This window comes from Ruditapes philippinarum, unplaced genomic scaffold (genome assembly GCF_026571515.1).
Source record: "Ruditapes philippinarum isolate M1 unplaced genomic scaffold, ASM2657151v2 ctg4282_1_1_1_1, whole genome shotgun sequence".
NCBI classification, from domain to species: domain Eukaryota; kingdom Metazoa; phylum Mollusca; class Bivalvia; order Venerida; family Veneridae; genus Ruditapes; species Ruditapes philippinarum.
In genome coordinates, this window is record NW_026861913.1 from 45,158 (window position 1) to 71,079 (window position 25,922).

At 33.4% G+C, this 25,922-nt stretch overlaps 1 protein-coding gene across 1 annotated transcript; it reads left to right on the forward strand.

Annotated features, from left to right (window-relative positions):
- LOC132717339 (von Willebrand factor D and EGF domain-containing protein-like) lies at positions 1-25,221 on the forward strand (the record flags this gene model as incomplete). The annotated part of the gene is given in 11 exon segments (XM_060700779.1): positions 1-128; positions 1,831-2,055; positions 2,418-2,588; positions 18,333-18,525; positions 20,486-20,597; positions 21,277-21,363; positions 22,080-22,328; positions 22,778-22,942; positions 23,478-23,560; positions 23,842-23,905; positions 25,033-25,221. Coding segments are annotated over 11 exon segments (1,602 nt in total), but the record flags the coding sequence as incomplete, so codon positions are not given.
- Positions 25,222-25,922: the final 701 nt, after the last annotated feature.

Below are 25,922 nucleotides of genomic sequence, written 5' to 3' on the forward strand. Positions count from 1 at the left end.
AATTCAAAACTTCCTGATACAGAGTTGATTTAAAAGTCGCTTGCAACGTAGTTACGCACAATACATGATGGAGAGGATCTGGTATACGTGTGTATTTCTTGCATTGATTACGGCGCAATATATTGTTTGTAAGTATTCTTATTGAAAATTGTCTTAATTTGATTTGATTTGTTGCATGATTTGATTAACGAACAAGAAATATAAAAGTACCATTGAAAGTCAATGGATGTAGGTTTAAATGCTTCGATTTATCTTATTTATGATTCATTATCGGAACATCATTAAAATGCATTCCTCGTTTAAAAAAAGTTAAATCGTTTAAAAAGTGTTTTTTTCTAAGACATTAGAACTTTCATATGTGTCATTGATTGTTTTTAACATTTTATCAAGTACATTTAATTGTACAGTGCCACCATATGCTATTCTACATTTGATTGCCATTATTTGACTTCTATTTTATATTTATTTAATATTAAATTTTCAAAAGGTTAAAATCATAAAGAAGATACATTTTTATGAGAAATTAAAAAAACAGTAATAGAAAAATAAACTATTTTAAGTAATATGAAGATATATAAGTTTGTCTATGATCCCTAATGACTATATTCTATGAAGCGGGATAAAATTTACATAATATAGTTCAACAACGCGCTATTAACTAATGCAATTTACAGTATAATTCTTCTCATTTAGCTTGTGAGAATTGTCTTTGTGTAAATTATACTATGCTGCTTACGAATTATAACAAAATCTTTTGTAAATTAAACCGCTTAAGGCGATAATATACACTTTCCGTTCTCAGTTGAGCAAAACAGCAAATTGCTCGACTATGGGAATGGTTAAAACAATATAGCTGCCTAAAATAAACATAATGTGTGAACTAATAATTTCTTTCCCCGTAATCTTATGGACACTACATAGAGTTTATTGACTTTTATGGACTTTTGTACGAACTCAAAAGTTTGCTGTACATTTAACTCGTTTTTAACAATGTCAAACAAACAGACATTTTTTATGTGAAAGCCTGGAAAATTTCTAATAAACTTTTTACGGATGATCGTCGATAGCCAATGTCAATATTGATATATGATTTTCTGTCGGTGAATAACACATTATACTCAATGGCTCACTAATCAATAATTGTTTTCTTATTAAAAAAGGCTCAGAAAAATCACAAAAACACAGGCTTATACAACTTTTGCCCGTTTGATAAAGGGCGCTCGTTGACGCAATCAACGACTACGCGAAGCTTGTACAAGCAAAGGTATAACGTTTACTTATTATAGTTAAGTAATGATGACTTAATCGATAAATATGCCTTTAAGAACAAAACGAAGCAATTAAGTGTATACGCGCACTCGTAATTAACAGTCTACGATATATGATCATTGAATATGATTCTGAATCTATTCTTAGATCGGGAGAATCCAATAAAGCTAATTACTTCTGCCAGTGAATTTGATTTAAAATTCATGAATGTTTTGTTGATTACTGTTTGGACCAATAAGTTTGCGGTTATATTCAGATCATATAATAAGATGTTTTGTTTACTGGTAAAAGGTCTTATTGACATATTTATTTTATATATATTAAATGCAACTTAAAATCGCAGCATATTTAATGGCTCAGTGGTCAATAATTGTATAAATGCCAAATTGAATTATGAATTAAAAGTAAATTTCCTGGATCAATGCTTTCTTTTGATCAGCATTGCAATTACGCAATTCTCTTGCATTATGCTAGTTGAGGTTTAAGTATTAAACTCTTCTTATACTGAACCGTCGCAATAGCTAGATGATTTGTCAAAAACGGTTTCTTTACTATTAACAGATTGCTGCAATGACAATGTCCGAGTTCTCAATGATCTAGCATTTAGGAGTTCTGAGACTCAATCCAATTTTTGGAGTGGAGGAAACGACATAGTCATAAATGATGCGGACCTGGTATCTGGGTGGTATAGTGCAACGTTAAATGGCTGGCAATACCTCATGACAGACGTTTCTAACAAACCTTATTACTTAAGATGTTCTACATACTGGCCTATCTATTTGAAAGGTGAATCGTAAATGTCAAACAATGTAACATATTGTTAACACACTAAAATTGTAAATCCAGACTTCTACAATGACCTTATTTACATTCTTTGTTGTGAATATATGACAGGAAGTATTTAGTATTCAATGCAACATTAAATTCAAAGGGTAGAAACTATGGTGCGTTAAGGACAACTGTACAATTAAAAGTAAATGTTTATTCATGTCACATACATTTATATAATGTAATGTTAAACAATTATTTGATCGCTTGTATGGCGTAAATGAATTAACTCCTCACCCAAACAAAATATTCAAGGCAAAAAAAGCACAGTTAAACCACTTTCTTCCATACTTATATAACAGTTTTTCCGATTTTCTCAGATAATCATACATCAATAGACGACCTTACAGAGGAACCAGTTGACGTTACCGCCTGTGTCCGTGATGATATTAACCCGTGTAGTACAAGATATACAATTCAAATTAGAAAATGCATTGGAGAAATCCAGTATAAATTGAAACCAAGTGAATGGTTCAGCGCCTATTGTTTTGGTAAGTACAGCTGTATACGAGACATGTTCAAAATATAAAACTGAGGGGCCTCTCTCGATTGTGATGGCCATTTTTTGGATAACATCACTATAACACCTTTACAATATTTTTTTTTGTTTCTATACTACTAAATATTTGCTAAGGGTCATTTTTTCTACAGTGCGTTACCCTTGCGTATTTGTAATAAATGTGAAAATTGATTCAAAGGAATTAATTATAATTATTTAGGAATTGATTTTTATAAAACAATAATGACAATTGAAGTGTTCTTTGACGTTTGCTGGTTGCGGAAAGAGTGTGCTGAACGAAAATCAACATTTTTGAGATCACATAGTGGAAAAAGAATTGCAAATCAGGAAATGGTTGGCGTATGGTGTTTTATACCGAGTATGGTGTCCGCGGGCATTAATTACGGTCTTGCATTGCCACTGCATGCTGCTGATAAGCCTACGGACATTGTGATGAGGAATCTGGGCCCATTCCTCTATGATTGTATGTCTTAGCTCCTGAACTGTTGTTGGTTGGACGTGGTCTGATAAATGGCTTTCTGCAGAATATCCCAAGCATACTCAATTTCATTTAAATTCATGGACCTCGCTGGCCAATCCATGCAGACTATTGTTGCCTCCTCAAGATATCGGTTTGTGATGTTGTGTGGGATCTGTGTGCACTGGTGTTGTCATTTATAAGAATGAAATCAGGGCCGACTGCGCCAGCGTACGTGCGTACATGGACGTCTTAGATTTCACTGACGTACCTTACTGCCGTCAGTGCACCATTTTCAATGATGTGTAAGTCCGTTTTCCCCTGAACGTTTATTTCCTCCCACACCATGACTGAACCTCCGCCAAAAACGGTCGTGTTCTGCAACGCATGCTGGAGCTAAGCGTTCATTTTGACTTCTCCAAACCCTAGCCCGTCTGTCCTCGAAGTCAACACAAAACATTGACTCATCATTAAAGAGTACCGGAGTCCAATCATTAACTGTCCGTGTGACATGACTCTGTGTCAAAGGAATGCAAATTGATGGTTTCCATGACCTCAACCAAGCATGATGCAACCTGTTTCCAATAGTTTGTGTGCTTACACGCACACCAGTTGCCTTCTGGAAGTGGTTACGTAAGGTCGTAGCGTTCGAGAACCATTGGTCCCTGGCCGGAAGGACAATAAATCGGTCCTGCGATTGAGTCGTTGAACGTTCCCGACCTTCGGCATGGCCCTGCAAGACATTTCAAGTCATTTGAAAATCGGTTCCATAACACTGTGGGATACCCCAAGACATGGGCAACGTGCCTTTGTGAACGGCCAGCCTCCAACATTCAAATACCCTTGTTCATCTCAACCTCACTAAGACGACGTCTAACCTGTTGATTTGTCATAGTTTATTAATTTCGAACACAGATTTACAAAAAAAAAAACGAGAGAAGTCTTACTGCTTGTACACGTTTAAGTGAAAGCACACGGCCATAAAACACCATGGGTTTGCTTTTCCACGTGCTTATCGTGCAAGGTGTACATGACAAATCAATACTTTAAGTACGAGATTATGAGGTCCCCGTACAGGTGTATCGTTAGCGGAAATATGATTTAAATATGATAATTGGACTGAAATATGCAATGTCAAAAATGAGATCCATAGCAAATTTTGAGATGTATACAACCTTTGTACCTGTCGTCTTCATATAATATAATATGATTTTAAGCATGAAAATACTGAGTATATCGAGAACTGCCCTTCTCAACCTGTCGTCGGCGTCCGTTTTCAGATTTAAGACAAAAGTTTTTAGAGTAAAACTTTTACCATAACGTTTTTATTTCTAAATGATACAAATAAGACAAACTTTTGTTTGTTTGTCTATTTGTTTCATTTTACGCCTTTTCCCAACAGTATATCAGTCATATAGGCGGGTAGTTTCCTAACCATCGTTCCTGGAGAGTTACACCAGTACTAGACTACCTTCCTCCGTGCTAAACTACCAAAGCATCTCCCAGGGATCGAACCCACGCCTGAGAGGTAACTGGATAAGACAAACAAGATCCTTCGGTAGCATTTATCAAAACAAAATAATGAAAATGTAGACTTTGATGATTGAGTCTGTACATGAGGAATACTAGAAATGTGCAACATCTTTCACGGTTCCTAGCACCTCCTTGAGCGGTACTTAATATTCAGCACTTAAGTACTGGGATAAATTATCCCGAATTACCAAAATAGTCTAGAAAAAATATCACCGAAGCTTTAATCACAACACATTAACATGAAAATTGCAGACTTGGTTTGATTGAGTCAGTACATGAGGAATAATAGTAAGGTGCAACATCCGTCTCGCCTCTAAGCTCAATGATTCTGAAGGACCAGAAAAATAAAAACACTGAAATGAAGTACGGGGCAACATACTACAGCTGTCAAACGGCACTTGACAGCAACTGTTGAAAATAATTGAAGTCTGGAAAGGGGTAATCCCTCGGAAGCATAAATCATAACAAAATAACTGAAAATTGTAGCTCGGTTTGACGGAAAATGACAAAGAATTGCATATTACCTCACGCCCACTAGCACTTGCTTAAGTGGTTCTCATTTTTAAACAGTCATGTTAAATGCTGAAATCAATTATCCTGAAGAACCATAGAAAATATAATATACCCATATGATGTACGGGACATAACTCATATGTCAATATTTTATAAATTTGCTTGAAACTTAAACTTATTTGTGTTTAACTTTCTTTTTTCTTCAGGGATTTAATTAAGGCTTTAAAGTATGTTTCTCATCAATACCTTTATCATATGTGATCAGATTTATAACGCTAGCTCCTGTTATGCAATTACTATCTCCATTTATGTTTTGAACTTGGATTATTTTTGAAAATTAATACATTTAATTTATTTTTTTCTTTGAAGTATAACAAATGATATATACACTAGAGTTAAGAGAATTGTATTTTTAGCTCACCAGAACCGAAGGTTCAGGGTGAGCTATTAGTATCAAAAGGGGGATGAGACGGCGTCCGTCGCCCGTCGTCATGCGTCAACAATTGTCTTCTTCTTTGAACGTGATGGGCCGATTAACTTCAAATTTGGTCTATAGCATCCTTGTGACAGTCACACTTAAATTTGCTCATGTTATTTCAATTGGCCCCTTTTAGGGCTCAACATAGCTAAAAATAGAAAAACCTTTAAACATCTTCTACTACTAAATTAAATGATGGATGATCATCATGATTTTTCTGTAGCATTCTTATGTAGTTTTTATCAAATTTGCTTATTTCAATTTGATTAGCCCCTTTTAGGAGTAAAAATAGAAATACATATAAACGTATCCTCCCACAGAACTAATTGATTGATGATCACTAAACTTTGTCAGGTAGTCTTTTATCAATTTTGCTCATATTAATTTGATTGGCTCCTTATAGGGGCCGCTAAAGCTAAAAAAGGAAACTTTGAACATCGTCTCCTACTGAAATAAGTTATGGGTGATCACCAAACTTTGTCTGTTACATTTTGAGGTAGTCGTTTATCAAGTTTGCTCATATTAATTTGATTAGCCCCTTTTAGGGGCCGCTAAAGCTAAAATTAGAAAACCTTCGAACATCATCCCCTACTGAAAGATATTGTAGCATGGTCACCAAAACTTTGTCTGTAGCATTCTTAAGTAGTTTTTATCAAGTTTGCTCATATTATTTTGATTGGTCTCTTTTAGGGGCCGCTAAAACTAAAAATATCTATTAACGTCTCCTTCTACAGAACTAATTGATGGATGATCACCAAACCTTGTCTGTAGCATTCTTAGGAAGTCTTTTATCAAGTCTGCTCATATTTATTTTATTGACCCCAAAGTTAAAATAGAAAACCTTTGAACATCATCGCCTAATGGAATGATTGATGGATAAGATTTCATCAAACTTAAAAGCATTTTATGAAGTCTTTTATTAAGCTTGCTCATATTAATTTGATTGACACCTTTTAGTGGCCGCTAAAGCTAAAAATAGAAATACATTGTACATTTAAACGTCTCCTCCTACAGAACTAATTGATGGATGATCACCAAATTTTCTCCGTAGCATTCTCTGGTAGTCTTTTAACAGGTTTGCTCATATAAATTTGATTGGTCCCTTTTAGGGGCCCCTAAAGCTTTAATGTCTCGGGTCATAGCATTTCTTCAAATTATAGTTTAAAGACATTCTATACTCAAATTTAATATTAGAAAATATTGACAATTGATACACAGTCTCTTTATAGATATAAAATAAACGTGTTTTGACTTCAGACAAAGTAGATATGTTATGCTTAAAACTCTTAATACTATAGGTGGTCATAGTATGAATTAATAGTTTCATTAAAAAATGGCTATTTTTTATGGAAAAGAGCAACTTGACTTGGGTTTTAATAGGGAAAACAGCTTCCCATAAATAGTTCATACATTATTTTATCAAAATTAGACATATTCAGTAAGAATTTATAGATTTTAATACATTTCTGTGATAAAAATGTAACTCAAGGATTAGCATAGTATATATTTCATAATGAAAGGGAAATGTGTACATGTTATGCAATTTTACCAAGCTGGGAGAAAGTCTTTCTGTCATGACCAGTCCTGTTTGCTTATGAAATGATTTGAGGTCATGTGCTTTGTATCTGAACAGTAATCATATTTGCACATTGTCTTTCATTTAACATGCTGAAATTAGACTTAACTAGACACTATTGCACCGTGACAAAGTTTAATTGTATAGAAAACAATCTATTTCTGGTATTTCTGTTTAACTGCTGAACCTGAAGTATCATGCCCATAACTGAATTTTGGTATCAGTTGGGCTGTTATGGATATTTTTCAAACCATTTCACCTACTTTCTTGTGTTTTTTACTGGAAAGTTGGACCTATAAAACATTTGTTGTCCCAAACTGTAAACTTCAAACATCTACCCCTTACATATCTTGCATGTGACATTTTGTGTATTCATTCACAAATGTTATAACAATAACTTGTCCAAATTAACCCTGCTCTAGTGGTCATTTATTCTGCATTTATTCTACATAGTCAAATAGGTACACAGACATAGATATTTTTAACAGAGTCTTTCCAAAATTTTCGGACAAAATATTCCAATTTATGTAGCGAATAATGAAACAATGGGTTATATGAGTGATCTAGGTCATCTAAGTTGCCCTCTTGTTTATTATGAAGAAAAAAGAAAACAGTGTTACTAGAGAGGCAAGTTAAAGTTGAGCTGAATTTGCTGAAAGAGCTGGACTTGCAAAATAATTTCAAACACTGAAAAGCAGTTGTCTCTGGTGAGCGACTCAGGGCCATCATTGCCCTCTTGTTTTATGTTACTATTCTGATTAACTCTTTAATGAAAAGGCTCATATCTTTTGCATCTTCAATTAAAGAGTAATTTCCTACTTGAACTTTAGATCGTTCCGCACGACATCATTGTTGTGCTTGTGGTATTTTAGTTTCAAATTTTCGGCATTTTCTAGTTGGGTGGTTCCAATATTCCTACTTGAATAATGTTGAATCACCCTTAGGATATGTTGCCTGCTTTTTAAATTTGTCTTTTGACGTCTAATCTGTGATATGCAGGCTTCATAACCTCTGGTCCCCTTTCAAAATTCCATTTTATTTAGTTCCGCCCATTGCTTTCTCGTTCAGGGCGCACAGTTTCTTTTGCTTGGGGACCATACGCAGCTTTTCACGAATGTCACGAAAGTGTCACATTGAAGGTTCCATAATAACCGCTGTATGAACATATCTGCGGATATTTCTAAATTCAAAAATCCACCATTTTTCATGTTTAAATGTTGGATATTGCTTTAGCTGGTGCTAGGGGGCGTGGACGGTAACTTGCACTTTCCAGTACCGTCCATGAACAGGCTCAATCAAACCGAGCCTGCAACATTTTCAATTTTGTCGTGTTTGGCTTTCTTTAGGGATTCTGTATTTATCTATTTTATGGTCACATCCTTGTTATTTGTGCCGTGTGGCGGCTGTAAAAAGTCTCCCCGTACATTTAATCAATGATGTTATATTTTCGATCCTTGAAGATTGTTCAGCACGACATTATTGTTTTGCTTGTGGTATTTTAGTTTCAACTTTTCGGCATTTTCTAGTTGGGTGGTTCCAATATTCCTACTTGAATAATGTTGAACCACCGTTAGGATATGTTGCCTGCTTTTTAAATTTGTCTTTTGACGTCTTATCTGTGATATGCAGGCTTCATAACCTCTAGTCCCCTTTCAAAAATTCCATTTTATTTAGTTCCGCCCATTGTTTTCTCGTTAAGGGCACACGCTTTTTTTATTACTTGGGGACCATACGCCGCTTTTCATGGAATGGCACGGAAGTGTCACATTGAAGGTTCCGTGATAACCGCCGTATGAACATATCTGCGGATATTTCTAAATTCAAAATTTTACTATTTCATGTTTAAATGTTGAATACTGCTTAAGCCGGTGCTAGGGGGCGTGGACGGTAACTTGCACTTTCCAGTACCGTCCATGAACAGGCTCAATCAAACCGAGCCTGCAACATTTTCAATTTTGTCGTGTTGGGCTTTCTTAGGGATTCTGTATTTTATCTATTTTATGGTCACATCCGTGTTATTTGTGCCGTGTGGCGGCTGTTAAAAGTCTCCCCGTACATTTAATCAATGATGTTATATTTTCGATCCTTGAAGATCGTTCAGCACGACATTATTGTTGTGCTTGTGGTATTTTATTTTCAACTTTTCGGCATTTTTTAGTTAGGTGGTTCCAATATTCCTACTTGAATAATGTTGAATCACCGTTAGGATATGTTGCCTGCTTTTTAAATTTGTCTTTTGACGTCTTATCTGTGATATGCAGGCTTCATAACCTCTGATCCCCTTTTTAAAATTCCATTTTATTTAGTTGCGCCCATTGTTTTCTCGTTTAGGGCACACGCTTTTTATTACTTGGGGACAATACGCCTCTTTTCATGGAATGGCACGGAAGTGTCACATTGAAGGTTCCGTGATAACCGCCGTATGAACATATCTGCGGATATTTCTAAATTCAAAATTTTACTATTTCATGTTTAAATGTTGAATTCTGCTTAAGCCGGTGCTGGGGGGGTGGACCGGGGAGCTTTTAAATTTCCCCTACCGTCCAAAGAGCTGGTCAATCAAAAACCCAGCCTGCAACATTTTTTAATTTTTTTCGTGTTGGGTTTCTTTAGGGGAATTTTTGTATTTTTTCTTTTTTGGTAATTCGTTGTTTTTGTGCCGTGTGGAAACTGTAAAAAGCCCCTCCCCTACATTTAATCATAGTCCAACTAATTAGACTTGTCAAAGAGACACCGAGATAATTTTGGACGGGCGATGTCTTTTTCCAAGTCCAACCACGAACTGCATTTTTATGCACGGACGCTTCCCAATTAGAAGTTGTGGGGAGCGAAAACTAGAAAAGTTTCAAAGAAACGGTCTTCATTACCTGAAAGAGAATCGTTTTTTTATTCAAGGTTCCAAATTATCATACTTCAAAGTCGAACAGAAGTCTTAATATTCCACTTTATTTTTTTAATCGTTGAAAATTATTGAAAGCGGCCATATTGGAAAGCGGTGTCATGGTAAAATTGTAAAATCCATGGTGTAACACAGGTATCGGCGGCAATCGATTGTATTTGCCAAGCTTTATTATACAATTTGTTTATGTTTTTTAAAATGAATTATTGCAGGAATAACTCTTTTATTCACACACAAATATTTCAGCATTAAAAAGAGAATGTGTAAAGGAAATTCTGATAACTTTACTTAGAAATTGAATAGTTTATGATGTCCGATGTCTAATCATACTGCATTTAAGTCCGTTTAAATTGTCAAATTAGATATTATTAAGTTGGATTTTTTAACATCTCTGATCATTAGGTAAAATTTCTGAACTACCTTTTTATTTTATAACCCTGCCATGATTTCCCACATACGAAAATACAATGTAATTGTAGGTACATCTTAATGAATTATAATTATACTATACATGATGAAGCAAAGAAGAATTTCAATTTATATTACACTCCATATCAATTTCTAGTTTATTATCTTTAAAAGAAATTGAGGACGGTTGTGTACGGGAAGAAGTTCAAAACAACCTAGCTTAAGGTCTTCAGCGTACCCGTTTATATACTATGACATAACGTGAACGCTGAAGATAACCCCATAGGGAAAGTCCACCAATAATCGTGCCAGGAATCTGACACGCTCGTATTTATTCATCGAACATGCCATGAAGTAAAGTGAAGCATACCTTGATAAAACTATATATAATCTGTTGATAAGCCAAGGATGGACAAATAAAAATCTTATTACGAACATAAACTACCCAATAGTTTCCGACAGGTAAAATTTTCGGCACTTGGCCGCCATATTGCCAAAATGTGTGATTACGAGATTGACCTTTACGAACCCAGGTGCCTCCAATATTTTTATAAATTACTTTTTTTAAAGATATTGAAAAAGGTGATTTACTGACTTTTATATTCAATACAATCGAATTTAAGTACTAAAAAATTAATGAAAATAAATAAAAACATTATCTTGAATAAAAGTATCGAAATCATGTCAACACAATGTTCTAAATATAGTACACGACTCTATTCAAATCTGTTCCCGGGAATGACGTCATACGAGATCTCGCATGGCACCTTAATGTCATGGCCAACTGTAGTCGGCGCAAATTGATATTTTACAGTTAAATAGGCAATTTTAATGACGGTATTAATATTTTGATACTTTAATTGGTATAGAATGATATTAAAATGATTGTTTTATCGTAAAATGCACAAGAATTGATTGGGTCAAGTGTATTTGCAAGTGAAAAACAAGAATAAATCAACTTATGTTATTCTGGTTAGGTTTCGTAACGGGTCTAATCCAAAACTTTAATGCCGCATCAGATGAAAAACAAAAATGTTTAAGAGCAGCTTATAAAGTTTTGGAAGCCAGAACTAAAAACAACCAAAAATAACTTTTAAACTCTGAAAAAAAATCTTAAAATTTCAAACTATAAAATGGAATTTCAGACAGTCCTCAGTAAAATACAATTGTCGCACAGATTTGACGAGGTTTATGATAAAAACGCAGCAAGCGGAAATTTAGTGACCGTTATTTAGATGTTGAATAGCATAACAATGTAAGACAGATGGGAGAAATGTTGGAACGACTGTCGCAAAAGGCACCAAAACCTCTGATACCCATTAAAAATTCCATGTTATCTAGTTCCCGTTGAACGGCACCTCGAATGTGTCACATTGAAAGTTCCATGATTACCGCCGTATTATGTACACATCTGTGGATGTTGATTAAAAATTTCAACATTATTATGTTTAAGTGATCAATTCTGTTTAAACCGGCGAAAGGAAGCACGTGCACATACCAGAGCCGTCTTTGGCACTCCTGTGTATTTATGTTTCGATTTTGCAGTTTCATGCGTTTTTGGTGGGGTTTTTTGGAGGGTGGATACAAGAATGTGGATAAGTTTTTTCTGTTTCTTTACATTTCTATGCTTGCTTGCCGAACCTTGTATTGATAATCATTATCTGTTTGTTACGGTTCGGTATACGTCATGTATACAATATGATAAACAAGATGAACAAGGAAAGGCGGCGTTCAATGAACGCAACCCCCACACGACCCAGGAACATGAACCATTGGCAAGGAGCCCAGGAGGATCCTAAATTAAAACGGGACAGGGAGCAAGGGAGAGCACGGTCAGGCTTATCACTAAAATGTAACTGAGAAGGAAATCAAAGAAAATAAATAAATGAATGATTAATAGGACCACTAAAAAACGAGCACAGGGGAATGGGGATAGGAAATTCGGGGAGGGGGCGAAATAAAGAAATAAAACTAGGGGCAAAGGGAAGATACTTACCAAAGACGAAAAAACAACAAGGGACACAAACAAAAGTGTCACCAAAACAGTATGAAACAACAAGACATACACCTTATACATTTATAAGTCTCTTAATCTGTTCATTTGAAAATTCTGATCTTCTCAATGACATTTTTTTTAATATCCTCTACTTAAAATTTATTTCAATTAAAATATGTGACCCTTCCTTTATAGTTACACAGCATATGGCTGGATCACAATAAAGTTCCTTTTTAGTAAATTAATAAAGTATGTCAAGAAGACATTTAACTTTATCAATAGGTTTAATATGGTATTATATATCGGCAATCGGTGAAAAAGAGCTCTTGAAATATTATTGTACAAATACTGAATAATTTGAAGTGTATTTCAAATAGTTTCCTTCAATATTTCTTTTACGTTCTTAATTGTCATATAAATATGCATGTATAAATGAAGTCAGTATTTTATCCGAGAGTGACATTTGGCAGTCATTAGCAGTAAACAAGAAGGCAAACCACCAATTGATAAATGTTGAGTACATGTATAAAAATATTTAAAAAATATTAAACAACAGTACTTGTACGGAGCCTATTTGCGACCATTGCATTTTAGGTTAAATACAATGATACTTTTCAATAGTATTTAAAAATGCACACATTTTTTAAAAAATAATGAATAGATTTATTTCCCCCGATATTTTGTTTAATTTAATCTTCATGCGTAACCCACACTTACCTGCTAGACACACTGGTAGCTACTACCAGCTTTCACGGAATCGATTTTTTACAATGACGTCATAACATGTCCGCCGAAGATAGAGTAGACAGTACAAATTTGAAATAAATCGCATGTATGCGTTAAGACAGGTACAATCTAATATTTTTTCTAGGAGAAGTTTGTACTAAAATTTATATTCTATTGATCTTTAGAGGTAATTGAAGTTACTTTCAGGTTTAAGCAGTAAAAATCAGTCCAAATTATCGATAGTGTTACCGGTAGATTTTCCGTGCGTAAAAATGACAGTTAAAATTAGGCGTAACGGTTTGACAGTAAGAAAAAAAAGTCTGTAAAATGGGTCAAACCGTTCACGCCAAATTAATTAGGCTAATTTAATCAATGATGTTATATTTTCGATCATTGAAGATCGTTCAGTACGACATTATTGTTGTGCTTGTGGTATTTTTAGTTTCAACTTTTCGGCATTTTCTAGTTGGGTGGTTCCAATATTCCTACTTGAATAATGTTGAATCACCCTTAGGATATGTTGCCTGCTTTTTAAATTTGTCTTTTGACGTCTTATCTGTGATATGCAGGCTTCATAACCTCTGGTCCCCTTTCAAAATTCCATTTTATTTAGTTCCGCCCATTGTTTTCTCGTTAAGGGCACACGCTTTTTATTACTTGGGGACCATACGCCGCTTTTCATGGAATGGCACGGAAGTGTCACATTGAAGGTTCCGTGATAACCGCCGTATGAACATATCTGCGGATATTTCTAAATTCAAAATTTTACTATTTCATGTTTAAATGTTGAATTCTGCTTAAGCCGGTGCTAGGGGGCGTGGACGGTAACTTGCACTTTCCAGTACCGTCCATGAACAGGCTCAATCAAACCGAGCCTGCAACATTTTCAATTTTGTCGTGTTTGGCTTTCTTTAGGGATTCTGTATTTATCTATTTTATGGTCACATCCGTGTTATTTGTGCCGTGTGGCGGCTGTAAAAAGTCTCCCCGTACATTTAATCAATGATGTTATATTTTCGATCCTTGAAGAACTTGAACTTTCCAGTACCGTCCATGAACAGGCTCAATCAAACCGAGCCTGCAACATTTTCAATTTTGTCGTGTTGGGCTTTCTTTAGGAATTCTGTATTTATCTATTTTATGGTCACATTCGTGTTATTTGTGCCGTGTGGCATCTGTAAAAAGCCTCTCCGTACATTTAATCATAGTCCAACTAATTAGACTTGTCAAAGAGACACCGAGATAATTTTGGACGGGCGATGTCTTTTTCCAAGTCCAACCACGAAATGCATTTTTATGCACGGACGCTTCCCAATTAGAAGTTGTTGGGAGCGAAAACTAGAAAAGTTTCAAAGAAACGGTCTACATTACCTGAAAGAGAATCGTTTTTTATGCAAGGTTCCAAATTATCATACTTCAAAGTCGAACAGAAGTCTTAATATTCCACTTTATTTTTTTAATCGTTGAAAATTATTAAAAGCGGCCATATTTGAAAGCGGTGTCATGGTAAAATTGTAAAATCCATGGTGTAACACAGGTATCGGCGGCAATCGCTTGTATTTGCCAAGCTTTATTATACAATTTGTTTATGTTATTTATAATTATGAATTATTGCAGGAATAACTCTTTTATTCACACACAAATATTTCAGCATTAAAAAGAGAATGTGTAAAGGAAATTCTGATAACCTTACTTAGAAATTAAATAGTTTATGATGTCCGATGTCAGATCATACTGCATTTAAGTCCGTTTAAATTGTCAAATTAGATATTATTAAGTTGGATTTTTTAACATCTGTGATCATTAGGTAAAATTTCTGAACTACCTTTTTATTTTATAACCCTGCCATGATTTCCCACATACGAAAATACAATGTAATTGTAGGTACATCTTAATGAATTATAATTATACTATACATGATGAAGCAAAGAAGAATTTCAATTTATATTACACTCCATATCAATTTCTAGTTTATTATCTTTAAAAGAAATTGAGGACGGTTGTTTACGGGAAGAAGTTCAAAACAACCAAAAATAACTTTAAAACTCTGAAAAAAAATCTTAAAATTTCAAACTATAAAATGGAATTTCAGACAGTCCTCAGTAAAATACAATTGTCGCACAGATTTGACGAGGTTTATGATAAAAACGCAGCAAGCGGAAATTTAGTGACCGTTATTTAGATGTTGAATAGCATAACAATGTAAGACAGATGGGAGAAATGTTGGAACAACTGTCGCAAAAGGCACCAAAACCTCTGATACCCATTAAAAATTCCATGTTATCTAGTTCCCGTTGAACGGCACCTCGAATGTGTCACATTGAAAGTTCCATGATTACCGCCGTATTATGTACACATCTGTGGATGTTGATTAAAAATTTCAACATTATTATGTTTAAGTGATCAATTCTGTTTAAACCGGCGAAAGGGAGCACTTGCACCTACCAGAGCCGTCTTTGGCACTCCTGTGTATTTATGTTTCGATTTTGCAGTTTCATGCGTTTTTGGTGGGGTTTTTTGGAGGGTGGATACATGAATGTGGATAAGTTTTTTCTGTTTCTTTACATTTCTTTGCTTGCTTGCCGAACCTTGTATTGATAATCATTATCTGTTTGTTACGGTTCGGTATACGTCATGTATACAATATGATAAACAAGATGAACAAGGAAAAAGGCGTTCAATGAACGCAACCCCCACACGACCCAGGAACATGAACCATTGGCAAGGAGCCCAGGAGGATCCTAAATTAAAACGGGACAGGGCGCAAGGGAGAGCACGGTCAGGCTTATCACTAAAATGTAACTGAGAAGGAAATCAAAGAAAATTAATAAATGAATGATTAATAGGACCACTAAGTTAACGAGCACAGGGAATGGGGTTAGGAAATTCGGGGAGGGGGCGAAATAAAGAAATAAAACTAGGGGCAAAGGGAAGATACTTACCAAAGACGAAAAAACAACAAGGGACACAAACAAAAGTGTCACCAAAACAGTATGAAACAACAAGACATACACCTTATACATTTATAAGTCTCTTAATCTGTTCATTTGAAAATTCTGATCTTCTCAATGACATTTTTTTAATATCCTCTACTTAAAATTTATTTCAATTAAAATATGTGACCCTTCCGTTACACAGCATATGGCTGGATCACAATAAAGTTCCTTTTTAGTAAATTAATAAAGTATGTCAAGAAGACATTTAACTTTATCAATAGGTTTAATATGGTATTATATATCGGCAATCGGTGAAAAAGAGCTCTTGAAATATTATTGTACAAATACTGAATAATTTGAAGTGTATTTCAAATAGTTTCCTTCAATATTTCTTTTACGTTCTTAATTGTCATATAAATATGCATGTATAAATGAAGTCAGTATTTTATCCGAGAGTGACATTTGGCAGTCATTAGCAGTAAACAAGAAGGCAAACCACCAATTGATAAATGTTGAGTACATGTATTAAAATATTTAAAAAATATTAAACAACAGTACTTGTACGGAGCCTATTTGCGACCATTGCATTTTAGGTTAAATACAATGATACTTTTCAATAGTATTTAAAAATGCACACATTTATTAAAAAATAATGAATAGATTTATTTCCCCCGATATTTTGTTTAATTTAATCTTCATGCGTAACCCACACTTACCTGCTTGACACACTGGTAGCTACTACCAGCTTTCACGGAATCGATTTTTTACGATGACGTCATAACATGTCCGCCGAAGATAGAGTAGACAGTACAAATTTGAAATAAATCGCATGTATGCGTTAAGACAGGTACAATCTAATATTTTTTCTAGGAGAAGTTTGTACTAAAATTTATATTCTATTGATCTTTAGAGGTAATTGAAGTTACTTTCAGGTTTAAGCAGTAAAAATCAGTCCAAATTATCGATAGTGTTACCGGTAGATTTTCCGTGCGTACAAATGACAGTTAAAATTAGGCGTAACGGTTTGACAGTAAGAAAAAAAAGTCTGTAAAATGGGTCAAACCGTTCACGCCAAATTAATTAGGCTAATTTAATCAATGATGTTATATTTTCGATCATTGAAGATCGTTCAGTACGACATTATTGTTGTGCTTGTGGTATTTTTTGTTTCAACTTTTCGGCATTTTCTAGTTGGGTGGTTCCAATATTCCTGCTTGAATAATGTTGAATCACCCTTAGGATATGTTGCCTGCTTTTTAAATTTGTCTTTTGACGTCTTATCTGTGATATGCAGGCTTCATTACCTCTGATCCCCTTTCAAAATTCCATTTTAATTAGTTCCGCCCATTGTTTGCTCGTTTAGGGCACACGCGTTTTATTACTTGGGGACCATACGCCGCTTTTCATGGAATGGCACGGAAGTGTCACATTGAAGGTTCCATGATAACCGCCGTATGAACACATCTGCGGATGTTTCTAAATTCAAAATTTCACTATTTCATGTTTAAGTGTTGAATTCTGCTAAAGCCGGTGCTATGGGGCGTGGACAGTAACTTGCACTTTCCAGTACCGTAAATGAACAGGCTCAATCAAACCGAGTCTGCAACATTTTCAATTTTGTCGTGTTTGTTTTTTTAAGGGATTCTGTATTGATCTATTTCAAATTTCAAATTATTGTATTTCCGTTATAGCATAGTGTAAGACTGTTCTTATGTTTGAAGAAAAGAAAGCTATATCTCCTGGATTCAAATATGCATGGGTGATCATACACCTTCAAGAGCCCACATTTTCCTCCTACATATGCGCAGAAGCATTTTCATGTCAAAATACACATTGAATTTCACTGAAGGGCACGACGTTCTCGGACAGTTTTCTTTAGTTTTATCAACACCACTTCTATGTGAAATTTCGTTTTTTATGTACTGAATACGTGCATGTTCTAAAATATCACTTAAAAATGTCTATTCTGTTTGCTTTGTCTCAAAATTTAGGATATCCTTCATGTCAAACTTTTCTAAAGATAGGCACATCAATTTCAACAACTCGCACATTATACATTTAGTCTAGTAATGATAAAACATAAACCATGATAAAACATAAACCACTTAAAAATATATAATTGATATTATCACTCTTCAAATTTAAATTAAGCTTTAATATATTTATCTATCTTTTGACATCTCTTTAACACAGAAAAACATACATTACTCAATCGATCGACACCGTCCCCTGCCCCAGAAAATGTTGACTTTGGACGAATAACTGTCAAACCAGAGTTGGAATTTAAATCGATTTTGTTGGGACCAGTTATGACACAAAATATACCATACTTGAACTTTCGTTGTCTTTTCAATAAAAGAAACGACCTGTTCTACACAGTTCAGTGGTAAGATTTGTTTTTTTAACTTTTGGGATCACAATTTGTCCGGCGTCCACCGCCCGTCAGTGTGTCCATCAGAATGTCGTCATCATTTTTTTACAAACGACTCCTTCTCAGAAACCTACAGTCAAATTCTACATTTTCCTGGGATGTTCCTTGCATGAATCTGTAATGGTTATGCTCCACTGAAAATCTGTGATAGAGGAAAAACAATTAAAATGATTTTTAAAAATATCTTCTTCTCTGAAAGTGCAAGACCTAGAGCTTAGATATTTTGTTTGTAGCATTATCTAATAATACACTACAAAACTATTAACATTATAGCCCTAAGGCTATAATTGGTTTCGCCCCAGGGGGTCATTGATTTTTCTTAAAATATATAGTTACAACAAAATCTTCTCTGAATTAACTAAGGCTATAGGGAAGATATTTGACATGAGTTATTGTGCGGCGGACCTCTACCTAGAGTGTTCAATTTAAAGTCCTGGCTCAACATTGGCCCCGACCCAGGGTCAATGATATTTATTATGTAAAATTATTAAAGTATAGGACCTAGAGCTTAGATATTTTTGGTGTAGCATCATCTAATAAAAACTACAAAAGATGATAAAATTATAGCCCAGGGGTCAAAGTTGGCCTTGCTACAGGGGTGATTGAGTTTCCTAAAATATACATAGTAATGTGTAAAAAAGCTTATTCTCTGAATTGTCAAAGGTTAGGTGTTAGATATTTTGCATGAACATTGAGTAGTAGACCTCTACCATAATTGAACAAATTCTGGGTACAAAATACCCCCCCCGGGGGGAATTATTGAATTTCATCATGTACATAAAGTAAAAACTTAAGAATCCTACTTTCTGAATAAACAAGTCTTAGACTTTTGATATTGTTTAAATGATATAACAAATTTGTTCAAAGTTTGCCTCCAATGTTTAGGCGTAACAAGGGGGATAGGTTTCTAAATATGAAAAACAACTTGTTAACTCTCTAGGGGTTACTGTTGCGGTCCAAATATTCTTGAAATAGGCCAGCAAGTTTGTTTTGATGCTTTCTAGAGCAATTTTGAACGTAAGTCATATGGGGTCAAAAGATTGGTCACGCAGCCAATCTATGGAAAAATCTTAGAGACTATTGGTTGGGTCGGAATATCCTGGAAGTGGTCAAAACTGTAGTGAAGATGATTTATAGCTCAAGTTTAAATATCTTTTATCTATCATTGTCAACAATCAGGTCACACGACCCAAATATTGGAGAACGTTGTTAACACAGTAGAGGCTACTGTTTTGGTTCATTTTTCCTGGAAATTAGAAAGAAAGTTGAGATGGTTTCTAGGTTATGGTCGAACATGGGTCATTAGGATCAAAAACAAGATCATACTGCCAAATTATGGAAAAAACATTGTTATCATTCTAGACGTAATATTTTCAGCCCGATACATTTCTCAGAAAGGTTGAATTATGGATTTCTTGCCCACTTTTGAATATGGGTTATATATAGTCAAAATATAGTTCACATTGTTTAGAATTATGAAAATTTTTGCAATCACTCTAGAGGTTTCATTTTTAGCCCAAATATCATGAAAATTGGTCAGAAATGTTGGTTGTATGATTTGTAGCTCAATTTAATAGGTGTCATCTTGGTTCCAAATATTTGTCACAGCACATAAAAAGGCAAATATGGAAAAACCTTATTTGCACTATATCAGGTGCAGATGTGATTGTTATGATACCAGGTTAAGTTAATGGCATTGCAATGGCTATCATGACCATATTGTTAATATTTTTTGTATTATAATAAAAATAAGTTATATTTGTTCATTTATGGGTAAGGTTGTGCTGGAAAAGTCGGACCGATACTGTTATGATCATTTGGTGATTTTCAAGTCTTACTTATTATTGAAAACCTATTTTAACATATTAAACGTGAAAACTTAATCATTAAAATGCAAAGCGGTGAACTTTAACAGGTATATAGATGAAACTGCCTTAGATAAAACAATGGGCCCGAGTAAAGATATGGCTGATCTTGTCTTGAATGAAGATGATCTGTCATCAAGAAACATAACTATGGGAATTTACGTAAGCAATTTCTAAAAATGTATATACAGTAATAAAATGAATAATATCATCTTGAAAAACAATTTTAATATCAGACCAGTAAAGTATATAATAACTTGATTTTGGAATTATCAATAATGCACAAATGTCAAAAATAATCACCAGGATTATTCTTACCACTGTTCTCTTAACTGTTGTTAAGACAAAATAACAGTGACAACTTAATTTCAATCTCAAGTAGTTTTTTCGCGATCAGCAATAATTATGCTTTTAGCCGCTTACAATATTGTTATCAGATGGCAAATAAACATATTAACAATATAATTGATTAAGATCGATTTATAAACAAAGCAATATAAAAAAGACTCTTGATAAAATATAGAATGTATCAATTAATCATTAAGTCACGTACATCCAGTACTTCTTTTTTAAACCTAGCTCTATTGGATAAACAACGTTGTTCATGAGTGAATTGTTTTAATAAACTTGAATTTGGCAATGCTCATTGACCTAAATATGTTTTCTTCTATCAGCATAACAGTACATTACTATAGTTAAAAACCTTAAAAACCTTCTGACTATTATAAATGATTTTACATAAAGATATAATGAGTTTTCTTACATTTTGATTTACTTTTTCAATTTCTGCAGCTTGCTTATTTTTTCAAAATTATGTAAAAGATAGTTACTTTTGTAACAGGTAAGATGTGGAGTCAGAGCTTCGATTAGTGAAAATGGTATGCTAACACCTATGAACAGGAGTGAAAAATTTTACGCAGGAATAAAGGTTATTTTTCAAAAGTGATATTTTTATCATTGAAGTCATTGACATTAACTCATGTTTTATGATAAAATTGACGATGTATTCTGTATTGTATAATAAGATGTTATTATATGTTCTGAGTTTTCAGTATCTGTTAATTATTTGATATTCTTAGTTTAACATTCATTGAAACATAGTCACAGACATGTGTCGATGATTCAATTGGCGAACGTTGTTTTATCATCTTGGGGAAATAAACAATAATTATATATATAATATATAACACGCAAACAAATTATATAAAAGAATTAAAAAGACGTCAACAGAACATAAAATTTACGCGAAGAAAATTATTTATTCAATGAACAATACTAGAATTTGTGTTTTATTAAAAATGTCATGACTTTTCTAGAATGTAGTGAAAAAGAAAAAAAAATAATATTTTACATTTGCATAACATCTTATTGATATTAATTCAAGGTGAAGTATGGACTGCACAATCTTAAATATACTGAATTTACTATTCAAAGGAAGTTACCCCCGGATCTTAAGAAAAATTGTTGCGTATAATGTGCGGTATATTCCACTTTTTTTCAAAACATTGTTGTGTTCACTGTTTTATAAAAAAGTGTTTAATTAACGTAAAGATACTTATAATAATCTTCCACTTCCACACTTCTACAGTGTACTTGTACAAACCATTTTAATTAATTTATTTCATTGCAAAAATCTATTCATAGATTTCGCAGACAAATGTTTATCTTGATAAAGGAAGTTCAGCAGTGGTGCAAATGTTGTCAACAGTTCCAATTGGTTGTAAGTACTTTAAAGGAACAAACACATCATTAGTTTGTAAGGCAGAAATGAAGCTTTTCGTTGATGATGGTGACCCGTTGCAATGTGAAAAGGGATCGATATTAAATAAAGTTGATGAGGATGATGACAATGGGAACGAAGTTGTAAATCAACATTGTGCACAATATATAAAGGTAAAACATTATTTTTGAGTGTATTCATATTTATTTTCTTGAGATATTGATTATATGCGATAACCAATTTGATCGAAATGTTAGTTTTCTTCTTATAGACATGTAGATTACCGTCAAACCTTTTCATTTGAAGATAATATTTAAGTTGCTGTTTGGGTTATCATCGTTCAAATATTTTGTAATTCTGACTTTACTAAATCAGTGTTTTTAGGAATCTGAGTAACTTTCAACTATCTCTTTGACAGTCAAAATGTTAACCTAAAATACACCGTTAAATCAAAGACCTAAACATGGCGGGTACTGAGACAGAAATACAGAAATTATATTTAACTTAAAATAAACTTTTCTTTCATAATGACATTCTCGTAAACACTCACACACACGCACAAGTATATGGTGGCCTAAATGTGAACAGTTTTGATTTTGATTACATGTCATGTACATTAAAGACCTTAGCCAAGGAAGATACATGGGACCCTTCTTATAAGTTCAACTTCACCATAGTGACGTCAGATATCAATTATGATGATAAACGAAAATTCATCCTTAAGCTTCAGTTTGGTAAAACAATGAGTCAAACAATTTGGAAAGACTACTTCTTCCCAGAAGTAGAGGTGAGAATTGTGCTGCTCATTTATTTGTTACCCTAATTTTTTACTCAACATATCATATAACTCATTCACACACTCGCTTTTCATGAAACTAGATATCCCATGTGAAGTACATAATAGGAAAGAAAATGTGATTTAAATTAAACATTGTAGTGCCCTTACAAGATACATAACGATTTTAATGACACCATTATAGAGTTTTCCAATTGCTACACGTATCTGTATGGAGATAGAAGACACTATTTTGATAAGAGTATAATTGTTGTCGGCAGTAAATTCAAACAGGGTAAAGCTTTAAATGGGTACTTGATAAGAGTATAATTGTTGTCGGCAGTAAATTCAAACAGAGTAAAGCTTTAAATGGGTACTTGATAAGAGTATAATTGTTGTCGGCAGTAAATTCAAACAGAGTAAAGCTTTAAATGGGTACTTGCTCACAAATAATTGTAAAAAACAACATAATTAAATAATATAAGCATAGTCATTTAAATGTTGATCTTTAAAGAGATATCATAGCTTTATTAAATTTTCCTTACAGGTGTTTGTTCAGAATACAGACACCTACCAACAGAAGGTTTGCAAGTCCAGGAACGACCCACATATGACAACTGGCGACGGATAGTACGCTTCATATAAGAAATTCATAGTCATTATTCATAACATTTTATTAGCACAAAAGTCGTATAAAATACAGTTTATTCTTGGGATATCACAGACGTTTTATTCTGTTAAATTTAATCTTTAAATTCAGAAAATGATTTAAAATGACAATGTCTTTGCTCATTATATTTTTATTAATGAATTATTATCTGATTTAAAATTAGTTTAGTATACTCAAAGATGTTTGAATGGACTAGTTAAAAAACTTTGTAAATATATAACATATTTTTTTGTCTTTCCAGCCGTTATGAAAATCACGTCACGGGAACATACATGTTGTATTTTAATAAGGAATACAATATTGAAGTGAGAAAATTTAAATGCATTCATTTATTTATATAGAGTATCGAAATGGTATAGATTTAAAGTATATATTTATTTTACAATCATTGTAAGTACATATGAAATGTTGCAGCATCATAACAGTTCAAGACGCAAAGACTATAGAAAGAGAATGCTTAAAAACGTCGGATAATATTATGTTGAAGATAATACAGTTTGATTTTTAAAATGTAACAACAGTATACTTGTATATGTTAAAATAAACCTGTTAAAACGTTTGTTAAGTCCTATTCAAATCAAGAGTTGTAAATTGTCTATTAGTAACACATAATGGCCTGTTTATTGATGTCAAAATATAATAGTGAAAAACTTCTAGATCGCAATTTCCATGCAATATTGGGCACTTTGAAAGTAAACTTGGTATGCATACATATAATGTTTAAGATGAAACTGGTATCATTCCTTCTAACACATTCTAACTAATGCCAATTCAGTATGTCTTCATATGAAAGACAAAATCGTATGAACAGGAAGAAGATTTTTGAAGATCATTGAAGACAGATTTTTTTTTATTTCACAACTTCTTGTTTGTAACCCGATGTAGCAGAAACACATGCCACTTAACTGCATAATGAGAGTGTTCAGATACAAATGACTTAAATCAAAGAGAAATCATTTATGTAGTATATCACTTAGAATTACAACTTACGCATATTTAATCGTGAATTGATTATTTGTTTTCTTTTGTATTATTTTTACGATCATACAATTTAAATAAGATAAGATAAGGCTTGAAATGCTTGACACAAAAGTATCAATTGTCAGTGGAAATGCTGAATTATATTCATTCAATGCATCTGATTTTTTATAGTTTGTTTGTGCCAATAATCTAATACAACAGAATATCCCTGAATAATATGTTGAATTTTCATTATATGCAATACTGAACTTTTACATATTTTTTAATTGTAATTATGGTTAAATATGCTTTCGCATTTTATATTATAGATATATTACCTATATCGTGTTGTGTTAACTTGAACTTTCTTTCACAATTAGAAGTATTGAAATGTAGTATGTGTCAAATGAATATTATATTTTACTTACATTATTTTCAAATAGTTAAGTTGAATATTCTTATCAAAATACAGGTACAACAAACAATCAAACAATGTGACTATGGATGGGAAATTGCGAAATGTACATGTGCGGTTGGAATAAAAGCCGGTCAAGACGTTTTTATGATAAATCGATGTGGAAGCCCAACATTGTTTGCGTTTACTCAATGTGGGGATGGAGGCATTTTAGATGTACAACGAGTTAACGATTTGTTATATAGGGTAAGTGTATGGAAAAGGAAAAAATATTCCGGACGACAAAATACCTGTACGTGCATTTCTTACCAACATCCAATCACATGTCTTATTACATCATAACATACTTATCTAAGTCAGTTGAGTACTTGATAATTTATGGCCAAATGCAAAATATGTGATGTAGTTTAACTGCTAACTTATGGAATCAATATGGAATGCCAAACATTTTCATATTTCTGATAATTTCAAAGTACATTAGCCCCGTCTGTCGACTGAAACGAGGGATAGTCACACTCTGGCTGAAGTCGGAATTTAATACATGTATGTCATCAATTTAATAACGTCCTGATTTATATGATTTTAACTTTACTGACTTATTCTAACTACACTTACACTAGTTACATGATTAAATTGCGTCACCTTAATTTGTCCTAATCAGTAAATTTCATAAAACTTAATCGCCTATATAAATTATTTATTTAAAAACCAGCTAATTTCGTAAATCTTTTTGTTTTGCATTATCAAGAACCGCAGTCTTCACTGTACTCTCTATATGTTATTTATACATATATAAATAAATCAATAAAGAAACACATTGCTTGTGTGAAATATAGTGCAACGGGTGATGAAACTCTGAAAGTTACAGGATAAAAATGAGCAAACTTCAACAATTGCTGCATATACATGTAGTTTCACGTACACGGTCTTTCTGTGTGGAATACATT